Below are 20,074 nucleotides of genomic sequence, written 5' to 3' on the forward strand. Positions count from 1 at the left end.
TTGGATCGATGCAAAACCATCCGTTAATGGTAGTATGAAAGAGGTTCAAGGTATCTTTATTATCCCTGGAGGTAAATTTGGTTTCCAGACAGCAGTAATACATAAACCACAAGTGCAAACAATAAATAAAAAGCACAACAAAATAATTAAAAAATGACTATGCCAATAGCAGCAGGAATAAATGCCCTCTTAAACCTATTTGTTCTACATTGCGGCAGATTGTATCTGCGCCCTGATGGTAGCAGCATAAACTGGCACGGCTCGGATCAGCCAAGATGGATTTAGCTTACCTTAAGAATCTGTCCTGATACAGGTCATGGAGGCTGTTCAGTGGCGTTACAGCGATTTTGCTGCACACCTTTGCAATGCCTTGCAGGCGATGTTTCTCTTTGACAGAAAGTGAGCCGTGCCAACAGATAAAAGAAGAGGAGGAACAGATTCAATAAAACAGGGATGAAACATTTTTATAAAAGTGGTGCCGACATTAAAACTGCGAAGGAGGGGATATACAGTACAGGGCTTCCCCCAGAAAAGTTGTTTAGCCTTGATGGCAAGTGTCTTTTTTACGAGGGCCCGCCTGGGGCCATTCACAGACTGATGGCAGTATTAATGTAGACCCCAATAGTTTCTGTGATATCCATAAATCTTGGACGCAATTGCGATATTGAGAATTTAAAAAAGCTATAAGACAGATTCCATAGGGCCCTACATTAAGTCAGAGCTAAAAGCTAACTGGAGATTTGAAAATATGACTACGTTTAAGTATCCAACCGAGCCGCCCCACTGTAACTGTAGTTTAATAAACGTCTTAAAAATACAAAAAAAAAAGGCCTGATGGGGGGCGACTTTGGCCTGGTGGGCCAGCAGGCTTGTAATACACTGGGGAAAACCCTGATATACAACAATGAGAAGATAAAACTGCGTGCTGTGTGAAGTCAACAGCTTACTTTACTATTTCATGTTTTATCTCAGAGTGCTGTCCTTGCTGCAGCAGGAAGGTCTGCGACTGAGCGTGCAGCAGGTGATCGTCCAGCGCTGCTGTGAGACTCTGCCTGTGTGGAGCTCCTGTCCAGGTGATGACAGAGACTCCAATCAGGCCAAGAAAGACGACGGAGTGTTCGGTGTTGCCAGTCTGTCCGTCCTGCTCCAACAGCATGCTCAGGAGCACATGCCCACTCTGGGAATCGCAGAGCCTCAGTCTGATGCGAGCTCTGAGTCTGAGGCCTCAGTGGAGGAGCGCTCACCGACACCCACCATCCTCTCCACCTCCCCACCATCTCATTCATCCTCCTCTTCCTCAAGCTCTTTCCTCCTCACACCATCGGCCCTGTCTTTCCTAAAGTCTCGCTCCCCTTTACTGGCCACACTGGCGTGTCTGAGTGCCTCCAAAGGAGAAACTGCCCGGACGCAATCCTCCGGATGGTCTGGCTATTTCCGAAGCAGCCGTAAGGAAGCAGTCCTAGATGGGGAGCAGATTTCTCGTGAAGCAGATAACCTCCTGAAGGAGTTCCCTATTCTCCGGGCTTACCTTCACACCATGGCTGAACCATTGTTGGGCACCCTGTTAAGTGAGGGCGAGGAAGGTTCTGCTGGACTAGGGGCGGTTATTTGTGGGAAACCCCTTGTCAGTCTGCTGCTGTCTGGGCCTCAAGAAGACGTAGCCCAGGCTGTGGCTGCTGAGGCCTTCCAGAAGGCTCTTTCCTCCAGAGACCTGGGCCGTGCCCTCAGTCTGCTGGAGCTGTATGGGCAAGGCTGCAGCCAGGAGGGGGCGCTAAGAGACCGCCTGCTTGCCTGTGCTGCCTTAGAAGGTAAGTAATGATGGTAAATGCATTTTTTCAAAAGGCAGGGATGCTTTGGTGACATTTGGTATAAAAGATTTAAGATCCAACTTCTAATAAATACTGATTAACAGCTCCTCTCCTTCTTTTCTTTTGTTTTGTTATTACTGATCTATTTCTAAAGCCTTCTTCCAATGTTTTTTTGTAGATTCCTGGATGTTAAATGCAGAAGTTACTTTACAGTTGTTAGAAATTTAACTAAAATGTTGTTTATCTTTTTCTTTTTATGTTCAGATGGAGATGAAGGTATAGGTCCGCTGTTCCGCGTACAGGATGCTAACCTGCGAGCCCGTGTTGCCCTGCAGGCTCTGGAGCGCTGGCCTCTGTCCGCCTGCCTGGAGCTGCTCGAGTTCTGCCTCAACGACCCGAGCACAGAGACCTCGCTGAGAACAGACTTAGAGCTCAAGAATAAAGAACTGGACCTCTATCGCTGGGTAATTTATAGAGCTGATTTCAGACTAAGTTACTTATTTTTAATCTCCAGGGAAATTGATATATGCTACTACAGCAAAGTGGTCATGCAAGCATTCAAACCTAGTAGATACATGTACATAGAGCTGTTATAACAAGAGAAATGTATTGGAACTTATTGAACATTTCTGGTACAGGATATAAAATCCTCTATTCCAGACTCAAACATTGTGTACAACAGCACAAATGATATAAACACATTTGAAAGCACACTAATTTCATAAATCACGTTAATTTCATGATTAAAAAGTTACTTACATTTCATAAATAAGTTACCTAAGTTACAAACCAGCTTTATAATTGTACATGACATCTTTTGACAGACAAAATGTATCCAACCTATTCTTGAAAGAGGTTTTTCACTGAGACCTCACAACTCGTTCCATGCTTTTACAAGTGTAAAGAAAATAGTTTTTCTTTTCAGACAAGCCTGTTCTGGGGTATAGCTTTAAAGAATTCCCTCTTAAATCGTACCAAAAATGAAAGAGAGGCTCAACAGTTGCTAAGTTAATAAACCTCAACATGTCTCCTCTGTATCTTCTGTTGGTAAATGTAATTTTATCAATCTCTCTTCATATGACAAATGTTTTATTCCTGGGATTCATTTATTAGTTTTTCTCTGGATTTTAATGTATATGGAAAATGTATATGGAAACCAGACTGAGCTAGCAAATTCAAGATGGGAGAGTAATTGTTAATATCAAAACTGAGAAATATAAGCCTTTCAGTGTATTCAGGCAGCCTGTGTTCCTGTCAGTACTTGCTGGTACCAGTTTCGGCTGCCGTCTCATTTGGCTATAGTCATGCCAAACTATGTCAGTCTGGTGTTGACATAGTTATACATCACTACACACAACATTCTTCAGTGACGTAATTCGACTTTGACGAACAAATTGTCTTATTCTTCTCTTGTCACAGATGTTGAATTTACAGCCTCCGTTGCCATGGGCCTCTTGGCAGGAACTGAGAACGGAGTCCAAGACAAACTCCGAGTCCCTGTTATCTATGATGGTGGAGGCAAAAGTAGGTGTTTAAGGTTCTTTATTTGTCATGTGCACAACACTAACAGAAGTAGTCGTTGGCAATGGAATTCTTAGGCCTCGGGCACCTCCAACAATACTCATTAAATAACGCACAAGTAAAACCAAATCTGAATCTTAGACAAAAGAAAACAATAGTGCAAGTAAAGACATATGGCTTAAATATAAAACCAATGAAATATGTATGAAGTAATATAATTATTTAATCAAGTTGTGTAGACAGTATTGTAAATGAATAAGACTGCATGTAAAAAGGAATGTAGTAATGTATATATGCATAATGAGAAGTAAATATATACAATATACACACACACACACACACACACACACACACACACACACACACACACGGTTGTTTCACTATCTTTGTGGGGACCCGTCATTGACATAATGCATTCCCTAGCACCTTACCCTAACCTTAACCATCACAACTAAATGCCTAACCTTAACCCTTACCCTAACCATAACCATAACCTAATTCTAACCCTAATCCTAAAACCAAGTCTTAACCCTCAAACAGCCCTTTAAACTTGTGGGGTCCAGCATTTTGGGCCCCACAAGGCTGTGCAGACCCCACAAGTATACTGTATTCCCCAGTTTTTGGACCCCACGAAAATAGTAAAACAAGCACACACACACACACACACACACACAGGTGTAAACAGTTGTTACGTAAAGTGTAACAAGATAAAGGGTTGGTTTAAAGGTAAAGTGACATGTGATGAGCTCAGAGCTCAAGAGTTGAAAAGTCACAGGTACCACACAGCTGCAGCTGTTTACTTAGTAAACAGTCACTCATTGTAAATTATTATATGAAGGTAAATATGGTGCAAAATGCGAGAGCTTGTAGATGTGTTTTTTAACCAGCTCTCATGTGTTTTTCTTCTTTCTGTGACTTCGAATTCACCTCACATGTGTGAAAACAAAGTGAAAATTTCTAAATTTCGATTTTTGTTCTGTAAATTCTCACAGTGATTAAGTAAGTGCTCATATCAGGTCTACAAGCTCTCGCATATTTACCTTCATCAAACAAGAGCAAACGACTTAACACACACCTTAATCTGTAAAGCACATATTCATTTGTTTCTTCATATAACATGACAAACGGTGCATTGTAGTAATGCTAATGCTCTCTTTAAGCAAAAGCTCAGAACGTTACTTGTTTGTGGATGTGCTAATAAATTCCACGTAACAGAGCTACAGTGTGTAGACCTTTTCTTTATGATTTAAATGTATAATGTGATTCCTCTTTTCTTTGCAGGAGTTTGCTCTTTGTACCCAGTGGGTTGAGCTCTATCCTGTATCCGACCAGCTGAGACTGCAGCTACAGACTGAGCATTTGCTTCATCTGCTGGAGAAGGGACAGACAGATGAGGCTTTCCAGGTCAAGATCTAAATTGAAATCAATTGTAGGCTGTATAAAACATTGGTACATTTGTCAGAAATGTTTCAGGGATCACCAAATTAATCCTGACTTCTAACTTAACAGGCATATGCTACCTATATACCCTGTTAAATGTTTAGTTCCCTTAGGAGAGAAAGCATTATAATTTCACATTTAAACACACATTTAGCCTCTTCAACTGTGATTTTTACAATTATTGCTGTGAAAGTTTCTCTCTCTTTTTGTCAATTTCCTTTGCCCCCTTACTTATTTTTTCCAGTTACTGGAAGGCCTCTCAGACTTTGTGGTCGGCCTAGACGTTTGTGAGCGTGCTTTGGACCGCCGCCCCGGATTGGCTGCCTGTCACTTCCTGGCTGACTACCTCACCCTGCATTTCCAGAGGCAGGTGTCTCCAGCGCGTCGGCGTCACATCCACGCCCTCCATCTGGGCTCTAAGGTTTGTGAATTTGCACTGATGTCATCTTTGAATAGTATTAAGCAGTAATATCTTTTAGATTGGTATGTATCTTCAGAGCAGCAGTCTTTACTGTATGTGCTGTAACATAAATGTAAAAAAAAAACAAAAACATCCTACTATACCAAATGGTAGAACTTGAATATCATTAAACCATTAGTACTCAATTTGAATCTATCTGATTTAAAATTCAGTTGGGAATTGTTTCCTTTTAATTTTTTAAGTAGTATTTTATCCACAAAAGTTAATTTAAAGGACAGAATATTTAATGTATCGTCATACTGTTAGTCACAGTCATTTCCCTTAATGGGCAAAAAATAAGTTCTGTTTTTGCAACTCGGTTACACACCCATTCCTGTATGCGTTGAGCAACCCTGTCTTGTGTATTTGCAACTTTTCAATGCTGAAAATGTCATAATTGCAGAAGAAAGGATGAACTCTTCCAGTATTCAGTAAATGACAAGATGAGTCCTGCACCAGATTTGTGTTTTAGATAGTGGTGTAGGTATTGAGACTATTTTAACTATCAAGGAATATAATTATTGTTAGCTATGAATGGGTCTGGTCAAGCATGTTGGTTTTATACCATTTAAAGCTTTGTTTTCCAACAGCTGCTGAATACGCTCCATCCATATCTTAGGTTATGTGTGTATTATTCTCCAGGTGTTGCTGACTTTGCCCCCAGCGGCCAGGCAGGAGTATTTCCCCCTGCTGTCGGAGCCGCTGCTGATGCTCGAGCAGCTGTTGATGAACCTCAAGGTAGACTGGGTAGACGTGGCGGTGCGAACCCTGCGGAGCCTCCTGGTTGGTCAGGAGGCTGGCTTCGGTACTGAGGACATCGATAAGCTTCTGGCAGACTACGCCTGCAAGGCTCTCGACTTCCCCTGCGCCCCCAGAGAGAGATCTCGATCTGGTCAGTGTACATTGTATAGTGACAATCGCCAACACAGAGAAACAGAGAAAGAAATACAGAGAAACGTGGGTAGGGCTGAACGAAGTGTGTCTGGTTTTTAAAAAGTTAGCCCTAACACTGGAACATATACAGTCCTGACACATAACTGAGACAAATTCGTACAACTATACACACACTGAGAAGGACTTTGTTGCCCTCTTGTTCCCTTTGGTACCATAAGGTAGGGTATTTGGATGTGCTTGTGCTTAAAGAAAGACTGTATAGTGCAATTTATAAGCTCATATTTTAGCACAGCCAATGACCACAGCAACTTGTGCCTAAATATTTGACTGATTTCTCTTTCAGACTCTATTATCAGCCTCCAGGACGCACTTATGCAGTGTCCCGCTCAAGACAGCTGCTCCGCATCCAGTCGAATCGAATCTCCAACATCCTCCACAGGTGAGACATTTGCACTTGTTTAACAGAAATAATATGATACGCATATTGATCCTCCATACAAAAATGGCCCTGCACGTAGAGTCAGTATCACAACAGCACTGCTGGAGTTTTTGTGTTCTCAACCAAGGAAATATAAATATTCATGTAAAGAAATGCAAATGAAGTTGTGTGTGTGTGTGTTCTTCTTGATTTTTCTGATTGTGTGACACTTTTGTTTGTTACAGGGAGCACCCCTACACACATCCCGTCCTCTAACAGCACGGACAAGGAGAGGGATCGAAGCTCCGCAGGGAGAAAACGCCGCTCGTCTGCCAAGTTTCAGCCTCCAGACCAACCCCCAGCCCGCAAAGACTGGGTCCCTGACACCATGCAGCACATTTGCATGGTCTGCCAGCGTGAGAGGTTCACCATGGTGAGTGTGCAAAACAGTGTTGAGACAAATTAAAAAGAAGTACTTGCCAACATACGATATGATGCGACGCAATGTACTTTATTGTCCCCTTAGGGAAATTTGTTTTGGACTCAAGAGCTGCCCATAAATACATGCCTTGACAGAACCTGTACAACAAAACAGTACAGCACCAACTGTACCAGTCACAACTAGAAATTGCACATAATTACACCTATATTTCTTCACCCAACAGTAAAACACCATGAAACTATTGCACAACCTTTACAGCCTCAAGCAAGCACTGTTTTAAAAGTTTGACAGAGAAACAAAACAAGTTTTTTTTAAAATGGTTGAGTTTTCCGTGAGGGACTCTGTATCGTCTGCCAGAGGGCAAGAGCTCATATTCTGTGTGAAGATTATGTAATGGGTCAGTCAATATCCTCTGGGCTTGCCTAAGAACAATTGTAAATTAATAGGAGGGGCAGGTGTTCATTCCTCCCCATCACCTTCATGACAGTGTGTACTATACGAGCAAGCTTAGTTTTTAGTTTACCCGTGAGGTTTCCATACCATGCTGACGTCCCGTATCTGACTACACTTTCAAGTACAGCCTGATAAAATCAAAACATGATCCTCTTGTCCACACCATACACTCTAAGCCTGCATACAGATATAGCCTCTGCTGTAATACATATAAAGACATATCAAATACATTTTATATATAAAAGTTCAAAACAAATTTCCCCATGGGGAGCCTACCTTGCCTTAAAATAAATGACCTTACCTCATCTTATCCTCTCTGACTCTGCCCCACCTTAATGTCTAGTACTGTAAATGTGCAGAATTGTCAAATGTAAACTTGCATAACCAAATAAGTGTGAAAAAACAGCGAAAGGAAACTACAATGAGAGTAACTTCACTGACTGTTGATTTTAAAACTGGTTTTAAATCCAACAGTAATGTTTTCACACTAAATCATTATTTGTCTTTAATATTGTCTCTCGCTTTTTCAGTTCAACAGACGGCATCATTGTCGGAGATGTGGCCGTCTGGTTTGTCACGCGTGTTCAGAGCATAAGATGCCCGTTGAGGGCTGCCCAGAAGATGAAGAAGTCAGAGTCTGTGACCAGTGTTACGCCTATTTTCACCCAGAGTAAGACCCTGTAGATTTAAATGAAGCAAACCTCACTTGTCGAATGAAATCTTTTTTTAACAACACAGTTACTGTACTTAAAATAATCTTTACAGAGGGTCTCCTGCAGTCATGGAAAGTCTTGAATATCTTAGTGGCACAGTCTAGAAAGGACACAAAGATTCAGAAGAACCTTAAACATGTTTTCAAAGAATATTGCAGGTTTTATTTTACAACGTGTTGTGCACATTCAGAGCATCTTCTGCAAGAAAGGATGTGGATTCATAGAAAATTAGATATGTTACTGTGTTTTGAAATTTATTTGTGCTGTATTTTTTTTTCTTTCCATGACTAGTTCTGACGATGAGCTGGAACCAGATAAAGGTAAATTAAATAACAGAAATTCTCTGGAACTATTTCCTCTTTGCCATATCAGAGTGACAAAAAAATATGGTTTTAGCTTAAACCTTTTATTTCTAAGTATAAGCAGATTGTAGGATTGATTTAGTATAAAAGCCTGATACATGCACTCTGACAAATCGCACCTGCCACCTGGAATATCAGAAATGCAGCCATTTCTCAAATCAGTAGTGTGTAGAGGCTATAATGATGAGCTTTCACCCAGTCTCTCTCAACTCTGTTGTCTTCGTGCAGTGGCTGGAAGCCCCGTGGTCACTGAGGAAGATCTAGATGGGATGCTGCATCTCCCTGAAGTGGTCCAACGACAGATCCAACTCAGCACAAAGCCTGCAGAGAACCAGCTGCTGCGGAGCGAGTTCTACTATGAACAGGTCTGGATTCCAACATTCCTCATTCCACAGGATCAGTCATTTTCAGCTCACCGCAGTCAACTTGTATTAAGTGCACCAACACTAACAATCTTATATGCTACTCTTCTTAAAATGATGGTTTATGCTAAATAAAATTTATGGTTAAGTGCAGTATAGCAAGCATAAAGTTAAGGTTATTTCTAGCATTTTCGATTACTGTTATTAAGTTGTCTTGTAGTACAACCCAGTAAAATACAGTAAGACTAATTATGGTCTTTTTCCTAAAACTCCAAGGCTCCCAGTGCGTACCTCTGCGTGGCAATCTTGTCTCTGCACAGTGATCAGACAGCCTGTGGTCATCAGCTCATCAGCCACTGCCGCTCTCTGTCTCGTAAGCTGACCAATCCGGAGGTGGATGCCTGCCTCCTCACTGACATTATGCGGCAGCTACTCTTCAGCGCTAAGCTGATGTTTGTTAAGGTTGGCCGCAGCCAGGATCTCGCCTTATGTGACAGGTAAGATGTAACCCCAGGTCAGTGTGATGTTAAAAAAAAAAAAAAAAAAAAAAAAAATCTATATATATATATGTATGTGTGTGTTGTTAAGGACACTGCTCAATCATTTAGATGGTGGGAAAGTGAGCGTGGGACAGAACAAACATACATAGGTAAAGATGGACAGGAGTGCGATATGATCTGTGGCTGTGGAACAATAGCGAGGTTTCAGAGCCTGGCAGTTAAATACTTGACTATTTACTGGCATTCTTAAAAGCACTGAAAACACCCGTGTGGGTTTGCAGGGCTTTTAAGAATGCAAGTAAATAGTGTGACTCTGCTCTTTTCAAATAGACCTTGAGTCAGGTTGAAACTGGATGCAGCTATTCTAGGAATTGCGTCATGCCACTAAACTCTCTAAACTATAACCAGTCATAACCGGTTGACCTTCCTGAACACTGAGTGTAACACACACTCTGTACACAACCTCAGTCTCAGAAGAGTGGACAGACCAAGGGTATAGTATGTACAGGTTTTTAAATCAGCATTAACCTCCAGGCCTCTTTCCACACAACAACATTTTGAAATGTGACAGTAAACAATAAAAGGAACAATGACTGAATTCTGTGTACTGTAGCTGCTGGTACATTGCATGCTGGCTCACTGTCACAATGTCACAGGTAATGTCTTTGCTGTTGCTACTATCACAAGTCAAAGTAGCGGGCAGAAGAGCACATAGACAAGCAAACAGGCACACGCCACTGACATTTTATAGCTAGATGATGGCAAACAACTGTTTACTTACATATTTAGCAGATAAGCAGCTTTATCATCACATAGGAGTTGTGTTTGAATAAATATAACTGTGTCAGTGTTAAGGACACATAGTCATGGATTTATTGTTAAAAGCTGTATTGTTAAAACTTTGATTGATGCAGCTTTAGTTGTTGGCTTTTAACCTACCAGATGAGTCGGGTTCACCAAATTAGGACAGTTTTTGGTCATGACAACTCATCTGTGCTTAAAATAATTTCTAAATTTACGGATACTCATTGCATGTGCCTCTGTTTCAGAGTAAGTCAGTAATCTCATGTACTGTATGAATGTTGGTCTCTGGCTGTGTGTGTCTTGCTTTTTCTGTCAAATACACATCCTTGATTATTTCCGTTTTGCTTCCTCTTTTATTTCTTCTCTGTTCCCACAGTTACATCAGCAAAGTAGATGTGCTCAAAATTCTAGTGACGGCCAATTACAAATATATTCCTTCTTTGGATGACATTCTGGAGACTTCTGCTGTCACACGTCTCCGTAACCAGCTGTTGGAAGCAGAGCACTACCAGCTAGCAGTAGAGGTGAGGCAGGTGGTGGTTTATTTTTTAAATTTTATTCCTTTACATTTTTATGTCAGGGAGTGCAAAACAAATAAAAATAATCCCCAACAAAAAGAGATGCATTGTGACAGATTTTGCTTAGACAATGACGCTTCAATCATACACCCAACGTTATGCAACATAAACACCCCTCCCATCCAGGTTCTGTTACATAAGTTCATATGTTGTAAAGTTGTGGGACTGGCTTGTGAAACCTTGATTCTTACAACCCAGTGGTTTGTACATGTTGTACAGCACACCTCTGTTATTAACCTCTCATGTTGATGTGCCAGGTGTATTTTATTAGAGAGAGGAAGTGTCCCTTAATGGCTATACAAAGAGAACATTCTTAGAACTCAGGAGTTCATCAGACATTTCACCATAAAATATTGCTGTAGAATCATTGTATGTATGTGTATATTTTGTGCTGCCATTCAGCAGATAAGCCAACATATTTTAGAATATTGGTCCATAAAGCAGTGCTTGGACCATAATTTTGTATCTTTTCAGAGAAGAAAAAATCTCTAAAATGCCATTCAGACCATCATGGTGCAGAAAACCTGTTGTCTAAAAACTTACCTGTAACATGTGTAGTAGTTAGGCAGCTTATTAACCAACCCAACCTATTTAATGACTAAATTAGATAAATGCAGACTCCCAGAAAATTAAATTCCATCGCTGTTCATTCGATTCTTTCACGATACATGGGTGCCGGTACCGTATATAAAGAGGAAATATTTAGGTGAATCATTGGAGAAAAAAAACATTGATACAGAGATCTCCCCCCCCCCATTCCTTCTGTTCTTATTGTCACTGGTTATGTGGCTGCTATGCTAGGTGTCTACCAAGAGTGGCCTGGACCCTGGCGGCGTATGGCAGGCATGGGGGATGGCTTCTCTCAAGGCAGGTAACCTTTCTGGAGCGAGGGAGAAGTTTGGCCGCTTCTTAAAGGCTCCAGTGGACCGCAACCAGCTCAACCTAGGTCCCTTACTGCTGCAGGAGGTTGTCCAGCACCTGGAGACCACTGTACAACCCACTCTGACAACGGTAGGAAGACGGTGGCAATCGCAACCTTTATCCAACCAGCATCTTTGTTGCAGTGGTAGGCATGCAACTGTCTTAGGCCTCCATTATAGCCCATGCTCGAGCAGAAAATATGTGCTGGGCTGTAGCATGCAAGGCAAGGCAAGTCTAGGCAAGGCAGCTTTATTTGTATAGCACATTTCAGCAACAGGGCAATTCCAAGTGCTTTACATGAGTGCTACGCTGTAAACAAGTACCACATTTACCACCTTGCATCTTTTTGGCACCACCCCCCACCATCATTCTCAAATACTAATGTATATATATATATATATATATATATATATATATATATATATATATATAACCAAATTAACATTTTTCTGCGGAAAAAAAAACTGCTGTATTAGTGATGCAGGAGTGGAGTAGTAGTAGGTGGCTTTTACAATGACTTCAGCTGCACATCCTTAAAAATGAAGCTAAAAACTAGTTATTTCAGTTTCCACTCTTGTCCATTTATATACATTTCTGCAGTATGTGTGGGGTGGTGATGGCGATTGAGGGGATGCTAGTAAGTCTGGGCATGTGTGTGTATGTGTGGCTTCTATTGGTCGGGAAAATGTCTTTGCACAGATAAATGATTGACCCTTTTGTGTGGTGTTTCTGTTGTCTGTGTGTTACCGTGTCTGTGGCAGGCTCTCGGTGAGGACATCTTGGCGTCCCTGCGGCAGCTCGAGGAGCTCCTGTGCGAGGCCGGTCCTGTGGATCGCCCAGAGGGTCAGACACAGAGCAGCAGCCTCCACCAGGAGTGTCTCTACTACCTGAACACATATGGCACTCACCTGGCACTAATCAGCTTCTATATGCGTCATGACTGCATGACGGAGGCTCTGACATACCTGCTCGACAAGGTGAGGCTTTGGAGGTAGATTAAGAATGTTTGTTAATTAAACAGTGTGTTTTGATCAGTCGGTTTTATTTAATTGTCCGATCAACAGATATGATTTGACACCCTGCTGTTGCCAAGATCTTACTAATCTAAACGCTAAACTCTGTCCAGTGAACATGGTCCCTGTTTAGGCAAAAATGCAATAAAACGGCACTTTAGTACCCTGTTTGTACCAAAGAAACAAGCTTTAGGTATAGAAATTGAGCATGCCAACCATCGAGTATGACTGCACCTCTTTCTTCTAAGACGAAAATGTGATATCTGTTATACGTTTAACACACATTTTTGTACTTCATCGTGGTTCAGGAGTGCCCAGATGAGGTATTTCTAGAGGGTGTGTTGCAGCCCAGTCTGGAGAGGGGGTGTCTTGGCATGCTGCAGGGCATCCTGGAAAAGCTTGACCCTGGCCTGGAAACCTGCAGCCGCTACCTCATCGCCTCCTGCCAGTTCCTGCAGCGGCGGGGATACTACAACACTCTCTACCAGCTCCAGCAGTTCATGATGGTTAGAGTCTTTTAATGTTGTTGTAATCATTTCAACTTTTAATTATCATTTGAAGGTGAAAACAAACAAGTGGTGAGTTTCCTGGCTTGATTGAAATGCTGTAAATCAAAGAGACATGGTCTGTGTCTTAGTCAGCTGACCATAAACACACCTTAAAAATACTTTTTTTTTTTTTCCCATTGAGGCAGGCCTTTAGATTACAATATGAATGTCCCAAGCCTCGTGGTTAAGATGTGTACCATAAAATTACTGATTTCAGTTCAAACCAGTGTTTTTTTCTTCTTATTTCCTACCACAATAATCATGTTGCAACCCATTAGATTAATCTTGTGACCCCTTGTAGGGGTCCTGACCCCCAGGTTGAGAACCACTGCTCTATACAGACAATCTAATGAAGGCAAAATGGCCCAAAAAAAGTCCAAAAACAGAACAAGATACAAAGAATTTACATTTGTTGTAAGTTTATAATTTTGCATCAGAGAGCGACGTGATGATGTTAGATGTTTTACAGATAATCATTTTGTTGTAATATGTAAAATGCTGTTTTTTGTTTTTTTTTTACGTGGACAGGATCACGTGCGCGCGGCCATGACCTGTATCCGATTCTTCACCCATGGAGCCAGTTCGTACTTAGAGCTGGGAGAACACCAGGTATGTATATATTAAACCTTCTGAAAAACATCTCTGCTCATATGAGGAAGTTGACCCTGCCCTTGGCCTTGTACAGCGCTGGTTGGTCCGGGCCAAAGAGCACCTGAGGACGTACCTGCAGGAGCAGCAGGGCCGCGGCGCCGCGAAGAGAAAGTCTCAGGTCGTCAGGAAGATGATGTCATCCAGTGACGTTTCCAGGTTGTCCAATACGTCCTTATTTCAACTAACATGATGGAAAGAAATCTATACTTTTGCCCTTTTTTTATCAGAATTGATTAAGAAAGAGTTTAATTCAATCTTTATTTTTATATCCTATAATATTATTATTATTACTACAGCTTTTGCTTTATACATAGTAAGTATGTAAGTAACACATTATTTATATAGCAGTATTAAAACACGCTGTTACAAAGTGCTTCACACACATGCGCAATACATACAGTATGAACAAATAAATAAGAATAAACATGAATTACAGTACAAAATACAGCATAAAGGGTGATGTAGCCCTTTACAAGAAGACTAGTGTATAAAGGTGGGTTTTTAAAAGACACTTCCAAACCAACCAGTCCAAAGATTCATGTTTGCTACGCTCAATGGTGTTTTAAGCCCCCAACGTCGACTTCAAGGCACCAAACCCTTACCTTAACCCTAACCATTGCCTAATCCTAGTGCCTGCCAGGCAGCGCTGCCTGGAAGGTGACGTTGGGGGCTTAAAACACCAAACACTGTTTGCTACCTGTCAAATAGACTTTTAGGTGTTGTTTTAAAAGTATGGACCTTTCCTGCCCCATTTTTGTTAGGCATATGAACACAATTGAGCTTCAGCTGGAGGTAACCCGTTTCCTCCACCGCTGTGAGACCGCGGCCTCCTCCAAGTCGCCAAAGACCAGCACACCTTCCTCCAAGTCCCCTGGATCCAGCTCACCGCCTACACTGTTCGGAGGAAGCCCCGTAAAAGTTGAGGTTGCCTGCAAGGTAAGGTTCTGGTTGTGATTATCCTAGTACTTAACTTCCTGTACTTCAACATCTCTAATCCACTTAAAATATATTTAGTTTGTTAAAATGGCACACTAACGGTACTGCCTTATTGCTGACTTTATTCATGTGTTAAACCCCTAGATTAGACAAGTGGGAGTTATGTGAAAGGTAAAAAAAACAATGTTATATCTCAAAGCACTTTTAGGTATTTGTTTAAAGAGGATACACTCCCAATGTTGGATGATATTTAGCTCTTGCTCCCACTTAGTTTAAGTCACTTTGGGCTAAAGCATTTACCAAATTAATCTAATTCAAACATCTATTGTCATATATTTTGAGGGCTTAAAGTCAGATGTTTTACTGGAAGGGTTTCTAAAAACCCAAAAATATTAAAGGCCTGATTGTTTTCTATGTTTCATGTATATTATGGATAGATGAAATTCTGTCGTACATTTCTCACAAGATCAGTAAATGTCTTCAATTTGTATTATTGCAGGTAATGCTTGGAGGAAAAAACATAGAAGAGGGTTTTGGCATTGCATATAGAGTCATACAGGTATGATGTGTATATGAAGTGATCTTTGTCATGTTTTCTGATAAAGTGTTTGTTCTTTCAAGCATTTGTTCTTTCTCCTTTCAAATTTAAGAGTGCATACCTTTGCCAGCATTTTACATGTGTTCTTTACCAGTGAGACATTTTCCCACAGATGTTTGTGTAAATCCATTCCAAACTTTTTGAAATATCCTGTCAACAGATCAAAAACATCCAGCTGTAATGGCAGAAGATTAATTTCCTTTTGTAATCTTGGTTAAGAACACTAAGAGTAGACTTCCATTAACTGATTAACTCACTGTACAAGAAATACAGCAACAAATGAAGTCTGACACATTGAAGATAGCCAAGTAAACCTAAACATATGTTCTCCCCTCTCCTCCTGCCTCAGGACTTCCAGCTGGAGGCCCAGGCAGTCTACGTGCGGGCCAGCCAAAGGCTCACCCGCCAGAGGCAGTACGGAGCCGTACGGCAGCTGCTCAAATGTGTCGGTGAATCAGGCACCGCCACCAAAGACGACTGCGACGCCCTCATCCTCAGCTGCGTCTCCATTGCAGATAAGGGACCGGCTGATGTGAGTGACAGAAACTTTTTGACAGTGGATTTGTTGACCGACAAGGATGAGTCACTGAGTGTACTGTGAAAACATCATGACCACGACTTGGCTCTGTGTTGTCTGTTTGCTCATAAAGACTTTTGCTGTACTTTTTTCTGATTAAGGCCAAGGAGCTGGAAAGTCTCATTCTGGAGACCAAGAGCACAGAAAGCAAGGTAGCGTAAAACTGGCTGCAGTGCACTTTATTCTTTTCTGCTTGTTTTTCTAGCCTAAGGCATTTTTTTTATCACACTTGGTATCTTTCTTTGACAAGAAAAAGTTGACCAGGGCACTTTTGTAGTGGAAAAAAAAGAAGAAGCTGGCAGCGTTTTGGTTCCAAAAAGCAGCCAAGAGCATCTTTTGTTGCTATAACAAGAGCTACTGCTACAGTATCCAAGAGTTCTACGCAGAGCGGTGCTAGATGAAACAAAGCGATCTAGAGAATGAACAGAGAGAGGGAGCGGTGCTACTACTGGCGTAAGATAAAACAAAGCCAGTTCCCTGAACATTGACCACCAGGTCATATCGTAGAACTCGCTGTGCTCCGACTCTAGCACAACTAATCTATTGGCACCTTCTCCGTTTTTCTTGTTATTATGGAAACGACAGGTCTCGCTACTCCGCTTGCTATTGGTCAGCTGTCAAAAAAGCACTTTATGTAAAAAAAAAAAAAAAGAAAAGTTTCTGAAAAGATTAACTTTTTTCAACTTCAAAAAGATACTCCGAGCTGTAGAAATAAAATGTCTGCGGTGGCGTTAAAAAAAGCACTGGAGACTTTTTGGAAAACATGGTTCACTCCATAGGATTATAATTATAATGTAAAACAGACGCTGGCAACTTCAAAAAAGACGCAAAGAGTGAACAGTTTTGTATTGTTATAAATATGTCAAATATGTCACTTTTTGGTCGTGGCTGGTTAGCTCAGTTGGTAGAGCGGGCGCACATGTGCAGAGGTTTATTCCTCGACGCAGAAGGTCCAGGGTTCGAGTCCAACCTGTGACAGTTTTCCTGCATGTCTTCCCCCCCCCTCTCTCTCCCCTTTCATATCTCAGCTTTCCTATCTAATAAAGGCAGAAATGCCCCAAAAATTTAAATAAAATAGGTTACTTTGGTTGAGTGCCAGCTATACTTGTTAAAGTCATCCTTAACCCTTTGCTCCTAATTTTTCCTTCTTACAATGATATCACTTTATTTTTAAACCAGCAAAATGATCCTCTTTAATTCTGAAATCAGTGTTCATAGACACTGTATAAAAGAAAAGTCATTGATGTCTAATCTCATCACCTCATCCCCATGTCGGCAGATCAAAGCCTACCTGCTGTGCAGTAAACTGCGACCAGCGTACCTGCTGGCGGTGAAGCTGGAGCCGAGCCGAGCGGGACCGCTGGTCCAGGACGTCCTTCAGGCCGCCGAGGGAGCCCAGGACTCAGTGATGCAGAATATCTGTAGCCAGTGGCTGTCTGAACACAACAACAAGTCATCTCAGCAGCGCCAGGGCCGACCCAATGCCAGGTAAAGGCACAGTCGGCATAACGAGCGATTCCACGCACAGCACTTGAAAACAAATGAGCAGCAAATAGGAGGCTCCAGAGCAGCTGTTGCACGTTACATGTTGTGTGCTGCAGCTGCAGAGTATTAGAATGATTGATACACAGCACACTTTACGCCCAAACGGTCCCATACTGTCATTACCACTCGACCGTGTATGCTGAGGAGCTGATATGGGGCACAGAGTTGAGATCCTTTTGGTGTCCACGCTCAAATTTGACTAAATTGTTAGAATGACGTTTTGCAAACCTCCAAGTGTTTAAATTCTAGCCTTGCTGCAGGGATGTACAGGTGTACTGACCCCATGACATAACTGTTATGTGTGGTTATGTATCATTGATGCTGCGGGTGGTCAGGGGTGAGACAGGGAAGTGTTTTTTTCAGCCTGGTGTTACTAATTCAGTGGAAACATCTAGAAACCCTTTCTCTTTATGTTTATGCGGCCTTCCTGTCCGTGACACTGACTAATCACCGACGTGCTTTATTTCCATTCTGGAAATAGTTTTGCTATTACTTCTAATCTCTACTCTATTTGAGAGGGAACAATGTTACGACAACTATCACATAACAAAATTGCTTACAGCAATGTAAACTGATAGTGGTTCTTTCACAATATAAACATATCTGTAACTAAATATTTGACTCAGATTAGTCTCCTACCTCAGCCAAAAGGGAAAATATCTTTAACTGACTGGAAGGCCTCTGACAAATATGTAGCCTTTTTTTAGTTTTTTTATGTCCTTATTGGTCCTGTGTGTGAATTTACTCGGACGTAAATGCAATGAGATGTCCTCCGCCAAGAATGGTACATGATCAAGAAACTGGAAAAAATGTAGAATCTTGTTTTTTGTAATTCTGATGAGGCTGTTTACCTGTTTTATCTGATATTGTATAGCACATTTATGGCCAGCTTTTAGCATATATGCATATATATATATATATATATATATATATATATATTCCCTTTTGTTAAGGGAAATGAATATCAAACAGAATTGCAAGTGCTTTAGGACATGTTGAGACATTTACAAGAAATGTAAAAGTTTTAGGTTGGATACAGAAAGGGACCCACTTTTAGATCATGTTATTGATCAAGTTCAATTCATTATCCAGAATATCAACTCTCTAGTCATTAGTTTGGTCTGTGGATGGCTAGTTTATATGTCTCATCTTGTGTCTCATCCGTTTTGGTAATAATTAGCCGGAGTGTCGCTAATTTGAAATCATGCTTTTCACTTAGTTCTCATGGGACACATGACACACATCTGTCTGAACCATATAAATCCACAATGATTAACTTATACAGTCAAATAATGTCTAAAAAAAAAAAAAAAAAAAAAAAAAAAAAGGATTTAACTTTTGCCATATGGTTTTCTTTGGATGTTTAATTTGGCCTATTTTCTTTCACAAAGCTACATCCTGGCCAAAACTAGATAACACTGCAAATTGTATTATGTCACCATAAAACATATTTTTAGTTAATTTACATGACAGTCTGAAGCTGCCTTTTCAAGGATTACATGGGCAAGGTCTTCTGTCTTGTCACTCTGCTGCACTAGTCTGAAGACTGAGACTGACGGACTTCCTGTGATAGTAAGTGTTGATCGGCAAGACATGAAAAGAAGCCAGTGTAGACATTTTTGCACTCTAATCCTCCTTAACCCGGACTGTTGTCTCATCACTGCCGCACTTTATACTTAGTGAGTTTTAAAAAAATAAACTTCTTTGTTAAAAAATGTGAAATATGTAATACAGTAACTGCTTTGATGATGCAGGGACTGGTGATTTAGAAATGTCATTGATTTCTCCATCCCCTGTCGAACAAATGAATTAATAAAACAAAAATGTAATGTACAAACATATGGATTATTGAGCTCAAGTTTCTTGAAATTAAAGGAGAAGTTTGACATGGGGATTACACTTATTTGCTTTCTTGCCATTAGTTAGTTATCTAGCCAGATGAGAAGATTGATGCCACTCTTATACCCCGTTTACACGTACATGGTTATTTTGAAAAACGGAGACATTTCCCTTCATTTGTGCCCATCGTTTACACGCAAACGGAGAATTTGCCTCTGAAAACGATTCTTTCTAAAACCTCCGGCCAGAGTGGAGATTTTGGAAAACTTTGTTTGCATGTAAACTGAGACAAACTGAGTTTTAGGCAGCCGACGCGATGCCTGGCGCCATCTTTGTTCAAAAGAGAAAGAGGAAGTGATCCGTTGCTGTTGTTGCTTTTTTCAGGATTCTGATTGGCTAACGCGGGCTTGAGCTTCTCGTTAAACTACCACCTAGAGGTGTGGCATGCTCTTGACGGCATATATACACGGGTACGTGTAAACGAACACTTTTCTGAAAACTGACAGCTGTGCACAATGTTATTTTTGAAAATGGAGAGGGTGAAATGTCCGTTTATGAAAATAGCCGGCCACGTGTAAACGTAGCATTAGACATGAGAGTGGTATCAATATTCTACCTCTCGGCAAGAAGGTAAAGAAGCACAATTCCCCTAGATGTCGAACTTGTCCTTTGCACACTGTGATTAGTCTAT

At 41.1% G+C, this 20,074-nt stretch overlaps 1 protein-coding gene across 3 annotated transcripts in view; it reads left to right on the forward strand.

Moving 5' to 3' along the window:
• Nucleotides 1–19,382, forward strand: part of zfyve26 (zinc finger, FYVE domain containing 26) — a 38,967-nt gene extending 19,585 nt beyond the window's left edge. For all 3 annotated transcript variants that reach the window (XM_031309820.2, XM_031309822.2, XM_031309821.2), the window contains exons 21-43: nt 973–1,808; nt 2,073–2,272; nt 3,228–3,332; nt 4,611–4,733; nt 5,014–5,190; nt 5,872–6,121; nt 6,467–6,562; nt 6,787–6,974; nt 7,967–8,106; nt 8,441–8,469; nt 8,740–8,876; nt 9,150–9,370; nt 10,554–10,701; nt 11,557–11,766; nt 12,438–12,653; nt 12,998–13,195; nt 13,766–13,846; nt 13,923–14,044; nt 14,650–14,824; nt 15,324–15,383; nt 15,772–15,954; nt 16,101–16,151; nt 17,279–19,382. In XM_031309820.2, coding sequence (XP_031165680.1) covers nt 973–1,808; nt 2,073–2,272; nt 3,228–3,332; nt 4,611–4,733; nt 5,014–5,190; nt 5,872–6,121; nt 6,467–6,562; nt 6,787–6,974; nt 7,967–8,106; nt 8,441–8,469; nt 8,740–8,876; nt 9,150–9,370; nt 10,554–10,701; nt 11,557–11,766; nt 12,438–12,653; nt 12,998–13,195; nt 13,766–13,846; nt 13,923–14,044; nt 14,650–14,824; nt 15,324–15,383; nt 15,772–15,954; nt 16,101–16,151; nt 17,279–17,491 — 4,159 coding nt within the window. In that variant the 3' untranslated portion in view covers nt 17,492–19,382. The remainder of the gene's footprint in view (nt 1–972; nt 1,809–2,072; nt 2,273–3,227; nt 3,333–4,610; nt 4,734–5,013; nt 5,191–5,871; nt 6,122–6,466; nt 6,563–6,786; nt 6,975–7,966; nt 8,107–8,440; nt 8,470–8,739; nt 8,877–9,149; nt 9,371–10,553; nt 10,702–11,556; nt 11,767–12,437; nt 12,654–12,997; nt 13,196–13,765; nt 13,847–13,922; nt 14,045–14,649; nt 14,825–15,323; nt 15,384–15,771; nt 15,955–16,100; nt 16,152–17,278) is intronic.
• Nucleotides 19,383–20,074: the final 692 nt, after the last annotated feature.

Source organism: Sander lucioperca, chromosome 18 (assembly GCF_008315115.2).
Source record: "Sander lucioperca isolate FBNREF2018 chromosome 18, SLUC_FBN_1.2, whole genome shotgun sequence".
Lineage (NCBI taxonomy): Eukaryota > Metazoa > Chordata > Actinopteri > Perciformes > Percidae > Sander > Sander lucioperca.